General features: G+C 43.6%; 1 protein-coding gene across 3 annotated transcripts; it reads right to left on the bottom strand.

Moving 5' to 3' along the window:
• Positions 1-5,676: 5,676 nt before the first annotated feature.
• elavl3 (ELAV like neuron-specific RNA binding protein 3) lies at positions 5,677-17,883 on the bottom strand. Of its 3 annotated transcripts, none has more exons than XM_056407292.1 (7): positions 17,875-17,883; positions 11,242-11,458; positions 11,045-11,148; positions 8,682-8,835; positions 7,617-7,845; positions 6,721-6,759; positions 5,677-6,025 (listed from the first exon to the last, which is right to left on the bottom strand). In XM_056407292.1, exons 1-7 carry the CDS (start codon positions 17,881-17,883, stop codon positions 5,677-5,679), a joined length of 1,101 nt encoding a protein of 366 aa, XP_056263267.1. The 3 variants fall into 3 exon arrangements, with proteins under 3 accessions (XP_056263267.1, XP_056263268.1, XP_056263270.1); XM_056407293.1 differs by having other exon boundaries at positions 5,677-6,004; XM_056407295.1 differs by lacking the exon at positions 6,721-6,759 and having other exon boundaries at positions 5,677-6,004; positions 7,617-7,842.
• Between the last annotated feature and the right edge of the window lie 586 nt (positions 17,884-18,469).

Raw genomic sequence — 18,469 nt, 5'->3', positions numbered from 1 at the left:
CATAGGTCTTTTTAAAAATACATTTTAATGATGAAAATGTACATTATACTTTAAAAAAAAACTAAAGCAGTCATGTGTTATGTTCTTTCTTTCATACTTTGCATTCATTTAATGAATATGAAATGTATGGATACCTTTAAACTTACTAACTGGACAGCATAAGGACACAACTTGACAATGATATCGTTTCCACAGTCAATAAAAATGGGGTCACTCAATATTTGTAACTTTTATTTTATTTTTTTCTGGCATGTAAAGTACAAATAATTAAACAATTCCATGAAAAAGTCTTCAAGCGTCTTCAGCTGAAATCCCAGTAATAAATATCCTAGACTAAACTGAAAGGTTTTTTTTGTTTGTTTTGTTCTTTGTTTAAATTTTGACATTGTTCATTTGGTCATGTTTGGAAGTATGAGATTTTGTATTTCTTCGGCCGACATTGGTGCCGGCAGAACTTGTTTTGATCATTTTCACCTTTTTGATTTTGTTCTACCATTCCAGGAAAATGTAAGAAAAACATCACTAAGTTACTGCGTCCCCTCTTCTAAATAAATAGACACAAAATACAGTTGGTTGAGAAACAGAAGGACCACTCCTCTCCCCTCCCCCCTCCTCCACTACCTTGCAGACTCCCCAAGGAAAACCTTCCTGCAGCCGTTCTGAGCTCTCATATTTTGCGGGAGCTCTTGGCGTCTTAGTTTCAATAGCACAAATTGATACAGATGATCTCAGTATTCCATTGCTTTGTCAGAAATAGAACCCATAGTTTCTTTTTTCTTTTCTTTTCCATAAGTCAAGCCATCAGCATAAACAGGAAAGCCTCTTGCGAGCTGCTCAAAGCTAGGACGGCCCCCCCCCCCCTTTTTGTTCTTTTGGTTTGCTTGACCCTCAAATGGGCCAACGCCTCGACACGGGGGCTGTCCCGCACCTCGGGGTGGGGGGTCCACAGAGTGGTTGAAAAAACAAGACTGTGATTAGATTAAATAATTAAAAGATTTTTCATTTAACAAGACAAACAGAACACGGGCAGTAAAGGCATAACATCTAGCACACAGCATGTATGTTTATACACTTCAATTAGTTAAATATAGCAGTGCATTCTTTGACTATGGAGAACGTTTCCAAATCGTACTTCTAAAGCTGTTTTTTCTATTTGTTCCCCTTTTTTAAGAAACAAAATGGTGAAACCACAATTTTGGCAAACTTAAAATCTTTTAAACTTGCAAATATAATGAAATAAACCATAAATATACACAAAACATACTTTATACGAGGCAATAATAATAATCATAATAAATAGTTTTTAAGTTAACAATAAGTTAAAACTACAAGCTTAAAGTCGCCCAAATAATACAAGTTTGTTGGCGCTATTTTGAATTTTTTCTGTTTAAATTATTTTATGTTGCAACAAAAGCTACCACAGACTTTTACAAACACAATTGAACACAGTTTGATTGAAATAAAAAAATCTAACTAAGTCTAAAATCTGCATACACTGTAAAAACTGCAACTAATTAAATAATGGAAGAAAAATAACAAACCGTAGCCAATCAATGCAACCGAACATGATCTTTGACCCATGTGTGTTCTCTATGGCAACATCAACAACACAAATACACTAATTTAACAAGTGAGTCCGATATGTAAATGAAATCAATAAATTACAGGTAAAAAATGATATTTGAAATTGACATGGGCTAAAACTGATGATATATTAGACAGTATTCCTTTCAAGGTCGTTGAGAATTGCTCTATTAGGTCAGCCAAATATGCAAATGTGTTTGCGCTTGCATGGTCAGAGCACAAATTAGGGGCTGAGGAAGTGATTATGGAAATTTACAGATCATTTTGCTCCTTTTAGATTCTCTCAATGAGTCTGCTCATCTGAATGTTTTTTTGTCTGAACTTTATCTCCTTTCACTATCCCGCAAACCTTTTTCAGTGTGACGTTTAATTTCTTTTTTTAAAAATATATATCATTTGTTCTCAGTCAATATAAAAACAAAGCACATTGCACTTACTGTTCCATAGGAAAGTTTTTTTGTCTTTTTTTTTTTTTAAATGATTATTGTTGTTGCTCAAGCAGTGTAGTACTGTTTCCTGCCATAATCCTTGGCTCTCTACTGTACATCCGGTGTAGGTCTCTGCATCGACTGTGTCTGAGGGGTTATTTTGGGCTTTGTTGGTTGACTGTCCTCCATCGGACGCGGCCGGGGTAAACAACCGCCAGCTGCGGCTTCGACGCGGCCTGTTATCTCGCTTGTTCGTCAGGTCCATCACTGGTCCCACCGAGTGATCTCTTGCAATTTGCTCGACCCAAAAATAGCTAAATTAGTCCTTCTGTGTGCTCCGCTCTGGACACGCCAGCAACAATCGTTCAGAGTATATCGGGGGTGGGGGGGGGATGAAACAGTAAAAGTCAGATCGAAAAAAAGATGCCAGAGTAAGTGGTGCAATGTTTTAAAGGATTCAATTGGTCACGAGACGAAGCAGATGATATACATGTTGTGGGGGAATACATGATATGGACGCATTCTGGGTTTTTTTTTTTATCTCTAAGAGGTGAATTTATTTCTGATATGCTTATTTTTTGTTGTATCATTCGGTGTGTGTGTGCATGAAATTTGTGCAATTGCTTGCAACGGTTTCATTTTAGCATTTGGTTTAGTGGATATAGGATTTACAAACTGATATGTGCAACTTAGATATTCAAAAGAAGTAATGATAACTGAAATTGTAGAGGGTCCTTATTCAATAAATAACATAGATTTGTACAGCAATTACTCAGGGAATAATATAGTTAGTCTTAATTTATCCATCTTGGTACCGACTTGCAAAGCAATTCTTTGGCAAAAAATCAAATCTATCTAATCGTAAAAGAATCATGCTCAGTGTTCATTATAATTCTGCATCACGGTTTTTGAATCTGCTTTTTTACCTTTTTTTATCTTTATTATCTGCAAGCAGCTCGTGGGGTTTGTTCAACGAGCCGGTGTCACCGCAGCTTTTTATCTGGGATTCTCAAGTCAAAGAACTTCACTTCACCATCATTGAAGCAACACTGTACACAACTTCAGGACAAGAGAGGAGTATAAATGTGTTTAAATTCACCTTTTTTTCCTTTTTTTCCCTTCAATTTTTACATCAAATGTCTTTCCGTGAGTTTCAATCAATGTGATATGGTTATGTTTGCACTAGATACAATGTTCCTTCGCCCCCTCCCTTAAATCCCCACCCATACACCGCATGCTTATTCCCCCTTGCTCTGCAAAGATCAGAGGGTTTAAAATAAAGCCATGCGATGTCCCAATTTTTCCAAGCTTAAGAATCTGTAAAAATTCAGCACAAGGTCTTCGTCCTTTGTATGTATAAAAATAGATTTTATCTCTAATGTAATCCTTTCAAAGAGATCGTCCTCTTTGGCTAACACAGCGTCATTTAGAAAAGCAAAAAAAAACAACCGTCTTGAATATAGCGGACCTTATTTAATCTATTCCCATGTGCAGATGTCTTGGTATTGACAGACATGAGCTCTCCCCGTGGTTCATGTCGACAGGTCGGCCTTCGCCTTTCATCCAGGGGGCCATCAATAATGTTCATGCAATTGGGTTGGGGATATTTTGAGGAAATGCTATTTTTGTTTTTTTTGTGTGCCAAAACGGATCTGAAGCAAATAAATAAATACCTCTCTGTTGTACACAGACGTATTATTATAACACTTATTTTCCAGGCTTGATGTTGTACAGTCATCTTTTTGAGAGGGCAGGAGTTCAAAGTTTCTGGGAAGCTTTTTGTTTGAGAATTGAGAGTTTAAAAAAAATAAAACTGAGGAGCGTTTTGGCAAAACTGGAGGAACTGGTTGTCTTTCTCCTCTGAGGATCGGCGATCACATTAACATTGCCACGATATTGTCGCTCACACACACACACGCGCACACACACACACACGAGACTCTAAGTCAGTTTTTAAACGTTCAGACATTTGGACCCGCGTTCCTCTTCTTCTGCTCTCTGCGTGTTGTCAGGAGGGAACGGGCGGAACGTTGGACCTCGTTGTTCAGCTTCTCTCTGTTCACCGCACGGAAAGAAGAATACCGGTGCTCTTGACTTTTTGCTTCATCAGTGTTGTGTCTCTGCAGACCAGCCGAGACCGTTGCTCAGTCGTGGGCTGTGTGGTCACTTCTCGGAGCTACTCGCCCATAATATCCCTGCTTCCATTCGTCTGAATGAATGTGAAAGCCTTTCTCAGGCACATTGCAAAGCCCTCTGAGGCAAATGTGTGATATTGGGCTGTATAAAATAGACTGAACTGAATTGAACATTCGTAATCAAAACATGTCAGCAAGAACAATATCATTTTGAATGTGTTTTTTTCTTCTTTCCTCTTGACCTCTGACACACCAGATGGCCTCTCAGTTTGAGGGATAGTACACCAAGTCACAGCTGACAATGGCCTGTGGATAATAATAATTGTAATAGTAATAGTAATAATAAAAATTCAGGTGAAATAAAAAAATTCAGATAAAAAAGCACCGGTATTGTCCTTTTCGATGTGGCTGTGTGATGGTCCCCCCCCCCCCCCCCCCAACTCGTCGCCGCTCTCTCGCCCACTAGAGATTTGCTAATGAGCGCCGTCGCCATGGGAGCACTGTGCCACTCCGCTCCGAGTTCACAGACAGTCTGCTTGAATCCATCCCGAGGATAGATTAGATTTGAAGAAATACAGGGAATCTTTTTTTAGTTTGTATGTTCCTGTGGATCAAATATATCACCTAGTTATTGAAGTGTGTCTTCCTAACGTTGTCCGGCGTGAGACCGTGAGGGGAAAGAGGGATTGTGATGGCGGTCGGACTCTTTACTGTTCGCCTAAATCGTATTGGGTCTGAGCTGACGAGCTCACGCAGGGTAGAGAAGCGGCCTTCCCGCTTCGCCGCCACCTAATTCAGGTCAGGAAACAGTAGTCAAAGTTTCTAGAAAATGCTTACATACTCGGCTATTATAACCACCTTAAATATTGAATATATAGTAATATTTTTAATAGACGTATATAAGAGAACACTGTTTTTTAATTTCATTTTCTTTGATCTAAAAAAATCGCTGATTTGAAAATGCCCAAGTGTAAAAAAAGTGACTACATCCTCTCCAGCAAGATAATAGGAGAGATGGTTTGGGGGGGGTAAGAGTTTGGGTAAATTGCACATATTCGTTCATTTAAATTTTTCTTTTTTTGATCGTTTTTTGTTGTTGTTCATCAGTTGTCATTATTTGCCTGAATTCAATCAAAGCAGTCGGTACACATTCTCTGTCACATTCGTTAGACTGTCTCCGAAATAGATAGCTCTTGCCCCTACCCAACAAACCAAGCTACGTACCCCTTCTAATTCAATCCAGGCAAATACAGGGAAGGACTAGCATGTGGTGTAAAGAAAAAAAGAAAACAAACTCCACTAGTGTGTTCTTGTTTGATCCTCTGACTCGCGTATGGGTATGTCTGCTCATGTCTGTGCGTGTCTGCGTGTATCTGCATGTTTGGGATAATATATTATGGATTTGTGTGAGAACGTGTCAGAGAGAGAGACTCAGTCCAGGCCCGTGTGGCGGCACAGGGAGCTCGGGTGTCGCCCCCTGCAGGTGGAAAGGAGCTGGTGCCAGCTGCCCCCCCCCCCCCCCCCCTCTCTCAGGCCTTGTGCTGCTTGCTGGTCTTGAAGGAAACCTGCAGCACGCGGTCGCCCAGGCGGTAGCCGTTGAGGCTCGCGATCGCCATGGCGGCCTCGTCGTAGTTGGTCATGGTGACGAAGCCGAAGCCCTTACATTTGTTGGTGGTGAAGTCGCGGATGACCTTGACGTTGGTGACGGCGCCGAAAGGCCCGAAGAGCTGCCACAGGACGCTCTCGTCCGCCTCGGGGGACAAGTTGTACACAAAGATGCACCAGCCGGCTCCAGTGGGACCGGTGAGGTTGACCCCGGCCAGGCTGGTCATGCTGTCAATGGTGATGGGGGAGAACCTGGGGAAGAGAGTGGGAGAGCTACCATGGGTGTCATTCTGAAGTTCCACACAGAAATCCCTACACTACACTATCTCCCTATCGGCGCGCGTCTCCGTCGCCATCGCCTCCGCCGTGCAGCGAGTAGATCAATATGTGTGGGCGACCAAACTACCGGCGCTCATTCAAAATGACCCTGAGACACGGACGCCCACGCCGCGTGAATATATTTCCTCTCTCTGCTGACCAAAAGCCTCTGCAAGAATTAAACACGTGAATCACGACGTTCAACAGAAATTCAACGGGATTGAACAAAACACAGAAACCTAGAGAGGGATGGAAAGCAAATTGGAATCAAATCATACACAAAGAGGAGACGCAAACCAATCTGGGATGTCCATGCTGGTGAAAAAAAAAGGGGGACATTAAAGCAACTGAAACTGACAAATGTTAGTTCATGAATAAACACATGTAAATTATCTCTATTGGTTGAAATAAAAAGAAAGGAAAAAAGGTTCAACAAAGCCATGCCAGAATACCCTGCTGTTGGAAAGCTTGCATCATTGCTTATGACAAGTGCAGGTCGTATTTTGTTGTCTGGTTTAAACGGGCGGCGGGTATTAAAAAGTATGGCTATTATCTCTGATTTGGAGATGAAGTCAGCAGGCGGTATTCCAGGCACTTTGAGGTTTTATTATTGGCATGGATGCTTTTGAAAATACACCATTGGCATTTACCTCTTGACTCCGTAGCTGGCGTTTAGTAAATTGTCGAGTCTGCAACGCAAGAGGGAGAATGAAGGGGATGCAGAAGTTAGTTATGAGCTCAAAAAGGAAGGGGGGCTTTTCAGTTCACATGTTGCTTCTTCACCAGCTGGCCTCCAGAGGGCATCCTTCACTGCAGCGCAGTCCCAACGCATCCAACCACAAAGTGATGGTGTAAAATAGACCTGTGAGTCTCAGCTGGTAGTTCTGCTTCAGTTGGTTAAGCCTCCACAATAGATTCCTCTTTACTAGTTTAAATGTAACATCTACTGGTTGTAAATACGTATCCATATACTGAGCAGGTGACCACTGAGAGGGTATCTACTCTCTGTTTGTGAGGTTCCATGAAAATATGTCATACTGGAAGCCTTTGAACCTTTTTAAAAATTTTAATTACTGGCAGTCGTACTCGTTATGACGCCTATGTGGTATAGGCACACGTTAAAGGTTCAGTGTTACTCTTCAACCAAGATTTATTTCGCCTTAGTTTTTGATTGTATTTGGAAAAGTCTGGTCTCTTACATTGGTTTTGAGCTGTTATTTGGATCAGGTCCCTTTCCAAGTGAAGGGATCATGCTGCAGTTTAAAAGAAAGTCAGAGAGAAAGAGTGAGAAGAAGGGACAATGCAAAATTGTCAATTCCTTCCGTGACTGTAAAGCTAAAATATTGCTTCAAGGAACAGTTTACCAATAAGTTGTGTTACTATTGACAGGAAAAAAAATGTTTTCTTTTTAATTTGCGAATGTTTTTTTCTCGATTACACATCAAAATTCGACCACATTTGCTGTTTTCGGGGGTTGTGCCACGTCGATCTGATTGATTCTTTTTTCTTCTTCTTCTCTTGAGGTTTCCAAAAAAGGTTTTAGTACCTGAAACGCTGAGTCTGGTGGTGCAGGGGCCCCGTGTAGCGGCGGGCGGCGGTCTGGTACAGCTGAGTCAGTAAGGCCTGGCCCGTCTTCTGGCTCGGGTTGTTGGCGAACTTGACGGTGATGGGCTCGGCGGCGCCCAAAGGCTTCTGTCCGTTCAGACCTTTGATGGCCTCCTCGGCTTCGTTTCGCTTGTCGAACCGGATGAAGCCCACTCCTCGGGATATGCCTGCTCCGATTCAGAATACAAACCAATGTTACTACCTTGGCATTCGCGGATCGCCGTGGCAAAAAAAACTGTCTTTTCATTCAAGGGATGGAAATAAAATAAGATAATAGAAGATAAGATAATCCTTTTATTAGTGGGGAGATTTCAGGATCACAGCAGCGGGTGCACATTAGAGCATTAATACAAATAAAAGATAACAATAAAACAACAATACTAAAATACTAAATATACACTACCGTTCAAAAGTTTGGGGTCATCCAGACAATTTCGTGTCTTCCATGAAAACTCACTTTTATTTATCAAATGAATTGAAAATTGAATAGAAAATATAGTCAAGACATTGACAAGGTTAGAAATAATGATTAATATTTGAAGTATTAATTTTGTTCTTCAAACTTCAAGCTCAAAGGAAGGCCAGTTGTATAGCTTATATCACCAGCATAACTGTTTTCAGCTGTGCTAACATAATTGCACAAGGGTTTTCTAATCAGACATTAGTCTTCTAAGGCGATTAGCAAACACAATGTACCATTAGAACACTGGAGTGATAGTTGATGGAAATGGGCCTCTATACACCTATGGAGATATTTCATTAGAAACCAGACGTTTCCACCTAGAATAGTCATTTACCACATTAACAATGTAAAGTGTGTATTTTTGATTAATGTTATCTTTATTGAAAAAACAGTGCTTTTCTTTGAAAAAGAAAGACATTTCTAAGTGACCCCAAACTTTTGAACGGTAGTGTACACATATATACACGTGGCAGTGACCGAGGTTAAAGTGTCCAGGAGGTGGAGGTGTGAGTGACAGCTTGTGAAGTGTAACGTGGCTAATACCTGTGACTTGGTCCACGAGGATGCGGGACGTGATGATGCGACCGTACTGGGAGAACAGCTGCTCCATGTCCTTCTGGCTCATGGTTTTAGGGAGTCCGCTCACGTAAAGGTTGGCATCGCGAATAGAAGCCGAGCTTGGCCGAGCATATGATACCTATGGCGCCCAAATGAAATCAATCAATGAGTGCATTATATTTATATATATATATACACCCCCTTAACTCAAAATGTGTCGCAGTGGGATTAAATCAGAGGATAACAAAACATGTCAACTCAAGGATCAGGTCAGAAAGTCCTGATGTAACTGGACTGAGTTCTCAAGAAATAGTCCGCAGACAGCCTCCGAGTTATCTGTGGACTTCATCGGTGCCTTTGAGCTCGCAGTGAGACCGTCACAGGCACCAGACGACTGTAGCCGTCACCCAAAGTCACATGACGAGCCCCAGCGTCAGCGGCTGCTTTGCGGTGAATCACACATCAGTGTCTTTTAGAAATCCACTGGTGACTTAATTAGGGCATGGACGTTTTGTTGTTGTTGTTGTTGTTGCTGCGTGTGTGTTTTATATCCCTTTCGATTTTCTGTTCGCTTTTTCACACACACACACACACACACACACACACACACACACACACACACACACACACACACAATCCAAATTGATTGTTAAAAAAAAGAAAAAAGGACCATGCACCCGTTTTGGATTTGGTGTTTATGGGAGCATGTGAACACGCGTGTGACAGATAATCCAGTTGTGTGTGTGTGTGTGTGTGTGTGTGTGTGTGTGTGTGTGTGTGTGTGTGTGTGTGTGTGTGTGTGTGTGTGTGTGTGTGTGTGTGTGTGTGTGTGTGTGTGTGTGTGTGTGTGTGTGTGTGATGGAGAGACAGAGTGAGTGTTGTCTGAGATAGGCTGAGCTGCCCTTCCTTTGTCTCTCTATACTCAGGGGGGGGGGGGTGAGAACAGCTCCACTGGCAAACAGCAAACAATGCGAGTGCATCACTAGACTTGCGGGATGCTCGACAACTCTTTTTTTTTAAACACTCTTATCGCACATATGTATATTTGGTGTGATAAATATCATTTGCTGATCTTTGGAAGTGTTGTGCGGCTCCAGATTTTGACTTTTTGCCCGTTGCTCAGTTCATCTCCGATGAATACAGGTGTTCTGATTCCGTCCGTCAGTACTGAGCACCAGTGTGTCTATTGTGTACACAGACGGACCGCATGAGCAGCAGGGTTGTGTTGTGCAGTGATTAGGGTGTTCTGGGTGAGTCAGGGGGGAGTTGCTGTGTTCGGGGAGCAAAGGCTGCCCTATAATTAACCCTCTCGCTGTCGCTCCCACAGTACAGATGGTGCCTGAAGCCCATATGGCCTCTAATCCTGTCATTGGCATTCTGCTCTCCGAGCCAGCCCCCCCTCTACTCTTCTAGTTCTGCCCCTCACAGCCTCACCCCTCTGTGTTAAAGCCTCCTGCCTAATCAGAAAGATAAAACGAGGCTATTCGGCAGAATAATCCTTTTTTTCTTCCTTCCCCACATCTGAGAAGTTCATTATAAACCGAGCGATCGATGTAAAGATACATCGGATGAATAATGAATGTCATAACACAAGATCAACAATACCATATAATAATTGTTCTCGACGGCGCACACTTTTACTACCCGGTGGTTCTACCAGGATTGAATGACACTACACACACACACACACACACACAATAAACCTGTTTCTGATTCTGATTTCTGATTCTGATTCTGATTAAAAAGACTGAATCCAGTTCTTTTCTTGTTGTTTCGGCCATCGGTCAGATGTAGTGTCCGTGTTCGTTGGCCGGCAGCTGTTGGAGGATCACCTGCTCTGCTCTCTCAGAGATTTGATTTCTCAATGTTTGATCTACTTTGATCAGGTCGCGGGGTGGAAGGAAGTCGTGTTTCATAATATTCCCCCTCTCCCTCATCTGATTTTGGGACAAAGAAGCCCCTAATTAGCCCAGATTGGAGGCAGATGGGGTAACCAGGACTGACCCGACGAGCGCGCCGCGGTCAGACTTCCTAATTACATTTCCATCACAATAACCTCTGCATGCTGTCCGCCCCTTGCTTTCTGACCTCCACTTTCTCCTGCTCTTTTCACCCTTTCTCTCTCTTCCTTTGTTCTGGCCACCGCTCCCTCCTCCTCCTCCTCCTCTACATTTTGCTCCCCTCCCTCTGTCACGTCTGTCGCCACCTCTCTTAACCCCCCCCCCCCCCTCTCCCCTTGACAAAATCTCCACTTCCTTTCTTTTTGTCTCGCACGTCTTCAAGAAGAAAGAAGAAGAAGAAGGAGGGAGAAAAAAAGAGGATTCTGTGGAGCGGAGAGGCGGGCTCACCTTGATTGTTTTAGTCTGCAGTTTGAGACCATTGAGTGTGTTGATGGCCTTATCTGCATCATTTGGATCCACATAGTTTACAAAGCCATATCCCAAACTCTGACCTGGACACAAAGAACGACACAGTGGTGTTAGTGCTTCTCCGAACCCGGCGTCGGACCACGGTTTCCTTTCCCCGGGCGGGCCGAGCGTTGCACCTGTGATCTTGTCTCTGACGAGCTTGCAGGACTCAATCTCCCCGATGCTACCGAACAAACTTTTGAACTCTTCCTGGGTCATGTTCTGAGGCAGGTAGTTGACGATCAGGTTGGTTTTGCTGTCGTCCGTGGAGCCATTGGTGCTGATGACTGGACCATTAGGCAGACTGGTTCCGCTTGGACCGTTGGACACCTGGGTTTCCATGGTGCTGATTATCTGCTGAGGAAGAGGGTGGAGTTAGATTAATAGTTCACACAACAAATATACACATATATATATATATATATATGGTCTTATAAATGTGCATGTGTTCATATGCAACATATAATACATGCACGGATATAAACGACGCACGCGGGCTGTCCACTCTGTCACTGTCAGAGGGAAAGGTCAGGAATCAGCATTGCTAAAATGGATACGAGGTCTGATTTATTGCCTCCCCTCCCCCATTTTACACCCCATCCTTTCCTGCTCTCTCGCTCCCTGCCTCTGGTCCTGCAGATGTCACAGTCCCCCTTTCCTTACTCCTCCCCTCCCCCCTGCTCTCTTCCAGGGTCAAACCTCATTACATCATTGCACAAGGATGGATAATAGTGTTAGTAGTGTGTGTGTGTGGATGGCGAGAGGCTGGGGGAGTTTGGGGCGGCGGGGGGTCGAGATGACGAACAACGGGGAGAGTGATGTTGTGAAATGGATTTCTGAGCTCCATAAAATAAGGGAATTTCATGGTTTGGTGGAAAAATAAGTCTGAACTAGACATTTGTCCTTCGTGGGGAAGTGACTTGTTGTTTTTGAAAGCGTTGTGCGTTGGTGCACAGCGAGGTGTTTGTGTTGCTCTGGAGTTCAGCGTGTTGCTTCATTTGATCCACAGGGGCTCCTGGAGGGTAATCTGTGTGGCCAGAAACCAAACTTCACGCTCCACTTTCCCTTCTCCTCACACTCACCCCGCTTCTCTGGATCATTGTGTTCAGTGTAAATCAACTTGGAAAAACCCTTCAAAATCTGCACTGATTGGTTGAGTAGAAAACATGTGTTAATGCTCAGGGTATGGAACTACGTCTTGTTTTATTGTGCACATATTGACTTAAAGGACTTTTAAAATGTGTATCTGCGTTATTTTCATGTTCAATCATCATGAAATTAAATATTTGATTAATTGTACATTCCATATTCAATACATATGCATGTTTAAAGTGAGCTTACCCTTGTTGACTCGAGCAACTCAAATGAGTTTTTACATTACCACCCGTGTGCATTTGCAGAATTACTGAATTTATTTATATTTTGACGCATTTGAACGTCTTTATTCCCTCTCACAAACATCGGTTTAGTGTTTTAAGGCACACACAGTGTGCTTGTTGTGCCATAACATAAATTGTTCTGTCGGATTGTGGGTTGGAATTGTTGAAAATCCCTTAACTGAAATTTTATGTTTGGCACGAAGCAGAAAATTGACTTAATAAGAAAAAATAATCCTCTAAAAATGATATTCAGTAAATGTCCTGACTTTACCTGGCAATTAACTCCTGTGGCTTTTTTTGGGGTTGTCTCCTTTAAAACCGTGAAAAAATAACAGGCTTTATTTGTTTCCCCTCAGCTATCCGATCTCCTATAAATCCACCAACATGTTGTGTTTGCTATGTTTCTGTGTTATCACCACATCGCTAGAATAATTCATTTCTTCACGTCTACGTGCCTTTTCATGCTCTCTCTCTCGTCTGCGAGCGGTTCTGTCTCAACCTGCCCGTTCTCCTCGTCTCCGTGACCTGACGTCTCGCTTCGAGCCTCACCTCGTCTCCGGTTGCCCAGGTAACGGCCTCTCGGAGACCGCATTGTTTTAATGGCCGAGTGGCTTTCTGGCTTTCGGTGTGCATTTGTGTCTGCGCTTATTATAGGAGCAGATATACAGGTCAGACTGTTCTCCTGCATGTATTAATATTGCATGGCTTTGCAGGAGCATGGGAATATCAGCAAGTCAAATGAATAAAGGCAAGGGGGGAAGGAGCACGGTGACAGAGTTAAGACAGACGAAGAATATAATACCATGGATGCACATCGACGCACAAAGGCGGTGCAACATTGATATCAATCTGTCACAAGATGTTCATGCACGTGGCTAAAATGCCTGCTGACTATGTTTTCCATGCCTTTGGGAATTATGATTCGATTATCACGTGTTGACAACAATAGCCAGAAACAAGCTGTTATGTTGTATTCATTGCACACGCTCATGTGTTGATGCATCCGACTCACTGGAAATATGAGCAACCGAGTGTGTCCCGAATATGACAAAAAGCATTTTGAAAGGAAACAAAACTAACATATTAGGTCAAATTGGACTCGCCCACTAACCCTCGACATGGCAGAACACACATCCCCGGTGAGCAGAGTGAAGTTATATAACTCGCGGGCCCACGAGAGCGGCTGACATGCACGAGCAACAAGATGACGATGTTCATAGGGAACGGCGTGCTTTGAAACCAATAGAAACGACGCAGGAACAGAGAGGACGCAGTCGTATATCTCATATTCCAACAACAAAAAATCCAACTAATGTGGCTTGGAGTTTGGTTTTCAGAAACCCCATTACTATGACAACGAGACAATAAATCACTGGGATGCTGGAGCCGACGAGAGCGCGAATGAGCCTCACGCCCAGTATAGATCTACTCCAGGCTCCAGACAATAAAAACGTACAGCCGAGGAGCACCGCATGTCGTATAGGCGCACGTATGATTTCCCCTTCTTTCTATACATGCAGACTATCTAATATGGGTAAAAACCCGGCAGAAAAATCTTTTTTTAAATGGATTTTCTTTTATAATTCCTTAACGGTTGCAGTTAGTAGCACTATGTGTCCCACACTCTCTTTTTTCTTCTTTCTATTTCGAGGTTCTGTGAGATCTCCCTTAATATTTAATGTACTGCATCAGCATCGCCCACACATGGTCCCAGACTAGCACGCAAACGAGAGCCCTGCCTCCTCTGCCAAGCACCCGTATACATGCACCACCTACACTGCACACCATTACATTGCAAAACGCACAAGCATTGCAGGACTACATCCAAATGCAGTCGGTGTTCTCTTGTCTTCGAATGCTTATAAACCGCTTATAAACACACACACAATTAATTTCTCCTCCGGATCCAATTTAGCACCGGAGGCTATGATGTACGGAAGAATACTCGTCATAAAATGAGACATGCTACATTACATGTGACAGTGCGCTGACACATGTGAATGTGAGATGGAACAAGAGAGGAGAGGGCATGGTCACCTTCAGCTTTTGGTCTTGGCATTCAGTCCCAGCCAATCAGATTTGGGAATTTCTGCTTTTCTGTAGATATACATGAGCCTGTATTGTGTGTATCATGTGTATTTTAGTTCTCTTTGCGTTGACACAACTAATCATCAATCAAAAATGTCGATGAAGACTTCACCACCTGGCTCTTCCTTAACTAACAATGATGACAATAAGTTCTCATATTAACACGTATAACCGTGTCTCTATAGTCTATATGTTATACTGCTTTATATAATGGTTTTCTTTCTGGATTGCATGAATTAAAAAACTGCAAGCTATAGGCTGAAGTGTAAACAAGCCCTCTAAATAACACAGATTACTGGATTATCCCAAACAAAGGGCATTAGCCACACTCTGCAGCTTAAGGGATCACGATGGCAGCTGTAAAACAACCGGCCGACAGGAGTCACAACCCCCCCCCCCCCCCCCCACACACACACACACATGCACCGAGCCGCCGTCCTAGTCTCTCCGCTCCGCAGACTAAAAATAATCGATCTTCTAAAAAGATTTCAGCTCACTGAGTGCACGCGCGCTCGCTTTGGATAAGATGGAGAGCGGACCACGTCCGAGGCGAGTCCTCGTAGCATGCGGGTCGCTATCCAGCGTGCTGAAAAAAGGGAGTGGCTTTCTCAAACGGTCTCGTTCGAGGCCCGTGAATAAACCAGGAAAAAACTGTTGTTTTTATTCTATATTCTGTCCGCTTTGAATACGTTGTAATTCAGTTCATTAAGAGGGTGAAAAAGTAATACAACATATTTAAAAATGGCAACAAAATCCCCTGGATTGCTCCTGTTATTTAACCCCCCTTTAAATAGTAATAAAAAGAGGCACTACTCTGAGCTCTGCAGGCATTCATGAACCAGAGCGTATTTTTTTTTTTTTGCTGAATAAACGTATTGAAACGAGCAAACAAAAGAGCCACCCGTTCCTCCTCTTCTCTCGCAGAGGCTATGGCAGCACTATGAATATTAATGTAAACAGTGGCGCTTTGTCTCGTGGCCAGGGGGCTGCAGGACTCTCCGGGAACAATGACTGTTACAGTTGCCAGACACAAGTCAACAAAACGCCACGATAGATCAAATAAAACATCAGCAAGACGAGATATTTATTTGCTTATTTGAACCGTGTTCTCCCTATACACGTTAACAGCCTTTTATTGTAAAGTTGTATTTTAAACCTCAATGATAATGGTATTATACATGTCACAGCTAAATATGTTTTTTCCCCCACAACGCTGATACACTTGTCAACCGATATTAAAGCTGTACATCGTATTTAAATTGTGTGCTGCTTGAGCCCAAGAGATGGAGGGCACATTCACCTCTTTCTTCCCTAAAGGTTGAATATGTGATAGATTTGATAATTACATGAAGTCGATGGCAACCGGAGGGGCAAACCCCCGCTTACATAACATAATTACATTTAACGTCTCATATCATTTAGATAGCCATGTCCTAACTGCAAAGAAACAACATGAAGCCATTAAAAAATATATATATTTTGGACTAAGAATAAAGATGTTCTCTCACCTAAATTATTTATCTTAAAATGTATTTTTTTTTTTACTTGACATCAACAGCTTAGACCGGTTTACAGTGATGGCCTCGACTGCCCTTGTCCTTGAATTGTGTAAGTGCCTTGGATAGGTTATCTGACTCAACGCTTTTATTTGCTTGGCACTGCGGTATACAGGCATGGAGGACTGCGGACCATGTGGAGGGGAGCTGTCCTCTGTCGGTGGGATTCTGTCTCGTCCTGCGTGGGACAATAGGTGATGGACAACAAAGAGAAAATAACAACCTGAGATGTGGCAAGTGGACAGTCCGGGTCCCGCAGGCGATGAAACAATGTGCTGTCCACCTCCATTTTGACCATTTATCTTTTCTTCCCCCGAAGCCAGATTCAGATGAATTCAAATCCAGTGAAATGAGATGTTGAAGTTGTTAATGGGCCCAGCTCCTCCTCTCACACCCTGTTATATGTGTTAAATAATGCATCTTGTGTTGCTATTCGTCACAGCCTGACATTTTGCCACGTGTCGATATAATTTCAATTGTAATTATGAATTTTTCATAATCCCACAAAACTATACCGATACATATAGTTCGGGATTGTTTTTTATGCCACTTTTAATACATGTGGGGTTTTAACACGCTGTGACTGAGCAGCATCCACGCTGATCCCCGGTTCCATATTAATTTCCCGGCCTTCTATAATTAAATGTAAAGGTGTCAGCCGTGTCATGGAGTAAAGCCGAGGAGGCCTTGCGAGGCCTCAAGGCCTTCGTGCGGTGCTCAAGTCCAGCAGAGACACGCCCAATCCGGCCGTCGGCTCACAGCGAAGCTAATTCATCACGGCTCGCGTCCCCTTCTGTGGCCGACACGCGCCACGCAAGCATGGCCATCTTGTGCACATGCGAGGTGATGCATGGGAGCAAATGCGCTTAAAATGGAGATGTCCGTGCGCGTCCTCACACTATAGCCGCGGCCTAAGACATTTCCAGTCCCGTTCACTCGGTTGCATCGCAACGAGGACCCTGAGGAATTTGGACTTTGTGTCATTCAATGCAAACCAATGGATGCGTAATCTCCCTCCTCCCCCTCCCGGAGTGACTCGGCCCTTTTTTTTTTTTTTTTTTTTTTTTCCTTCCTCCCTTCGCCTTTGCTGGATGGGCCCTCAGCCTCCGAGGCATCATGTTTTGTCTCACAACCCCCCGTCTCCAGCATCCTTGTTGCTGCACCATGCAAAGAAAGCCAGCCCCCCTCGCCTCTCACACACACACACACACACACCACTGAACCACATCGCCTCGTCGCCTCTCTCCATCGCCGTCATCGCAATGCTGCGGAATTCCTAAATCTTAACTCCGGCGTCATTTAGTAAAAAAATAATAATAATCAAAGCGTCGACGTGGCACGACAACAAAAAACGTAACGACTGTGATATATCTAAAATGGCAGGAGAAAGGAAAAGCTTTACCCAGCGCGCATGATGACTGCAGCCGGCATGGCGCATCACTCCGGATGAGATTGCTAATTGCCGCTATCGATCGTTAATCCTATCCTAATGATACGGCATTGCACATCGGACAAACACACAGGACAGCAATCCCAAACATCCTCAGTGCTCCGGCATGTGGGGCAAAGTCATGGAGCCCCTTTCACAACGAGGTGTCTCTCCACTAAGTACATCAGTGATAAATAAAATCTGTGTGTGGCTCCATCATATGTGTCCATGCATGTCAGAGAGCACAAAGGGATGCCGTGTAAGCATGCTGCCACAGCATCCCCCTCACAAGCACGAGAGAAACGGAGTCATACGTACAGTAACCATTCTTGACGTACAATGAAAGAAATCTAGGTCCTTCTTTTCCGCTGGTCTCGGAGCTGGAGGCTGAGTCTCTGTGCGCTCGTCAGCCTTTCAACTAATACGGCCCCGTGTGTTCCGTCAGGAGTCCGAATGGAAAAGGAGAAAAAAAAATGAAAAAAATGAAAAAAATACAATCTTCGCCAGGGAATCTCAGCCCTCTGAGATTGTAGGTGTCCTCTATAGGATGAAAATGAGGAGAAAGGGGTTTTCCACTGGATGGTGATGAGGGAGAGCGTTCTCTCTCCGAGTAGCGTGGGCGATGGTTCAGAAAAAAAGAGAAGCAGTGATCCTCAGCAGGGTGTGTCCAGGGGAGGGTGTTCTGGTTCTGCTGTTTTTATGTGTAATTCCCTGCTCCTCTCGCAGTCTCCTTCTGTGCCTCTGCTGCAATGTTCTTCTTTTATGCGTCCTCCTGGCTGGCAGAGCGCGCTGCTGATTGGCTAATTGTGCAGGGAGGGTACTACATGGCAGCCATTGCAATGCGCTCCTCTCCCATTATCCCCTTCAGGAGAGATCACCAAGAGTCCCCCCCCCCTCCCCTCTATCCCTCCCT

This window comes from Pseudoliparis swirei, chromosome 23 (genome assembly GCF_029220125.1).
Source record: "Pseudoliparis swirei isolate HS2019 ecotype Mariana Trench chromosome 23, NWPU_hadal_v1, whole genome shotgun sequence".
Classification (NCBI taxonomy): domain Eukaryota; kingdom Metazoa; phylum Chordata; class Actinopteri; order Perciformes; family Liparidae; genus Pseudoliparis; species Pseudoliparis swirei.
Note: the sequence above shows the minus strand (reverse complement) of the source record. Positions and strands in the feature narration are given on the sequence as shown.

Bases quoted from the DNA above. Each gene is read 5' to 3' on its own strand.
- elavl3 (XM_056407292.1), bottom strand. The intron at 6,760-7,616 runs GTACTAAAACCT...CTTGCGTTGCAG, and splicing joins CACCAGACTCAGCGTTTCAG to ACTCGACAATTTACTAAACG. The intron at 6,026-6,720 runs GTAAATGCCAAT...CACCCATGGTAG, and splicing joins GCCAGCTACGGAGTCAAGAG to CTCTCCCACTCTCTTCCCCA.